The sequence below is a fragment of the Salvia splendens genome, chromosome 3 (genome assembly GCF_004379255.2).
Source record: "Salvia splendens isolate huo1 chromosome 3, SspV2, whole genome shotgun sequence".
Taxonomy (NCBI): domain Eukaryota; kingdom Viridiplantae; phylum Streptophyta; class Magnoliopsida; order Lamiales; family Lamiaceae; genus Salvia; species Salvia splendens.
In genome coordinates, this window is record NC_056034.1 from 12,405,723 (window position 1) to 12,407,597 (window position 1,875).

General features: G+C 42.2%; 1 protein-coding gene across 1 annotated transcript; it reads right to left on the reverse strand.

Moving 5' to 3' along the window:
- Nucleotides 1-1,239, reverse strand: LOC121796580 (protein FAR-RED IMPAIRED RESPONSE 1-like). Its single transcript, XM_042195401.1, has one exon. It carries the CDS (start codon nt 1,237-1,239, stop codon nt 1-3), a length of 1,239 nt encoding a protein of 412 aa, XP_042051335.1.
- Nucleotides 1,240-1,875: the final 636 nt, after the last annotated feature.

A 1,875-nucleotide genomic window follows, 5' to 3' on the forward strand; every position in this document is an offset into this window, starting at 1 on the left:
CTACATAAATCCATAAATTACATCACATCGTACTCTTGCCCTTCCCCAACTCTTTCTCCATCTCCATCTCTTAAGTCTAGGACAATTTCTGGAGTCATGGTGGCCCATCTCATCGCAAGCCTTACACCGTCTTTGAGGCCGACTAGCATCCTTTAGAGCCTTTTCCCTTTTCGAAATCAGTCGGCTCTTTGAGCTGCTAGCATGCCCCTTGGTCTTGACCACATCTGGAGGATGAACCTCCACAACTTCAGGCCGCACCATGCCATAGAACTCTTCAATCATTCGCCCTTTTTCAATTGCTGATGTTGTCAGATTCTTAGCTTGCAGAGATTTACCAAGTTCTTCAACGCCGCCTACAAATGCCCGTAGCAAATCAATGTCTTCCTCAAACCGCCGGAGGAAACCATAGAACATAGAAATGCCTTGCTTTGACACTGCTTGCCTATCGTCAACAACAGATCTGGTAGGAATGTCATCATGAATTTTCCCATGGACCGCCTTGGCTAGCGGAGTCTTCATCCATCTACTTTGGCAGTATTTTTCTGGTATTTTCTTCAACTCATTGTTCCTGAAAATGAAAAAAATATGTCTGCACAAATATCCATGCCTACCAAATAGTTTGCATTCGCAATAATATGACTCAGCACTCCTATCATGAGTCACCAAATACGATTTGCGATTGCTATCCCCAAGCTTGTAGGTGTCAACAAATTCAGTCGAAGAAAATCCTAGCACGCGACATCTATCATTACCCTCAACGATTTCTTCCTGTATTTTCCTGAACATCGTATCCGTGTAAAGCGTCGAAGCATGTTTCTCAAACGGCAATGTAGTCGCCAAAATGGGCAAAGCAGTGGCATCGTGGTAGTCTAACGCCGTCCTACTGTTACGCTGAAACTCAACAGCATGGTTGAAATTCATGTAGAACTCGGCTATGTTCGCACGGGGCTTCAGAAATCTTTTGTAGAAACTGTTCTCCGATTCGGAAATGGATGTTGTCCTAATCATCGAACCCAGTGGAAAATCTCTAAAATACGCCGGTATCCAGAAATGCCTGTGTTCGTACAATGAGTTAAACCAGTCAAAGTCTTCCAACCCATGACTTTCCACCACTCTTTTCCACTCCTCTTCAAATTCGTCAGGCTCAAGCAGATCAGACCAAACGCAAGCACTGAATTCCTTCTTGAAAGCTTCATCCCTGAGCAACCTATTTGGGATCTTGGTGGACAACTTGTGCATTATGTGCCACATACACCATCGGTGACGCGTGCCAACCAGAATATCATGCAATACCTACATAAATAATCCGCAAAGGTTACAGGGCTTCCATGATGTCCTTTCCCGTGAAAGGACAGAATATCATGCAATACCTACATAAATAATCGTTTGCGTGTCATCCAATTAATCCAACGAAAACATAATGAATCAATAACGGAATCATAATGTACGAATATGTACTTTTAATGCACTTGATATAATTAACTAATAACAGAAAATCTAATCTGCATAATGCAACTGTTATACTAATATAATGAATGCAAACGTATTTATAATGCACTTACTATAGCAGAACCATATATACCTGTTTGTGTTATAGGTGGTGTCAAAGGCTACAATGTCACCGAACATATGGTAATTCCTTTTCATTAGGCCGTCACACCAAAACAACGCAACCAACTGGTTGTTTTCATTAACCTCATAATGATATGTGTACGACCCAGACATCTCCTTCTTTTTCGCCATGTCATCCAATACCATTTGCACATCGAACCCATGCGCATATGCTTTAATGTCGCGTGACGCATTCCTGATGTCACCGACCGTACAACCAACGAGGTCAAAGCCACCGAGAGTTTCTTTCAATACCTTAAATGT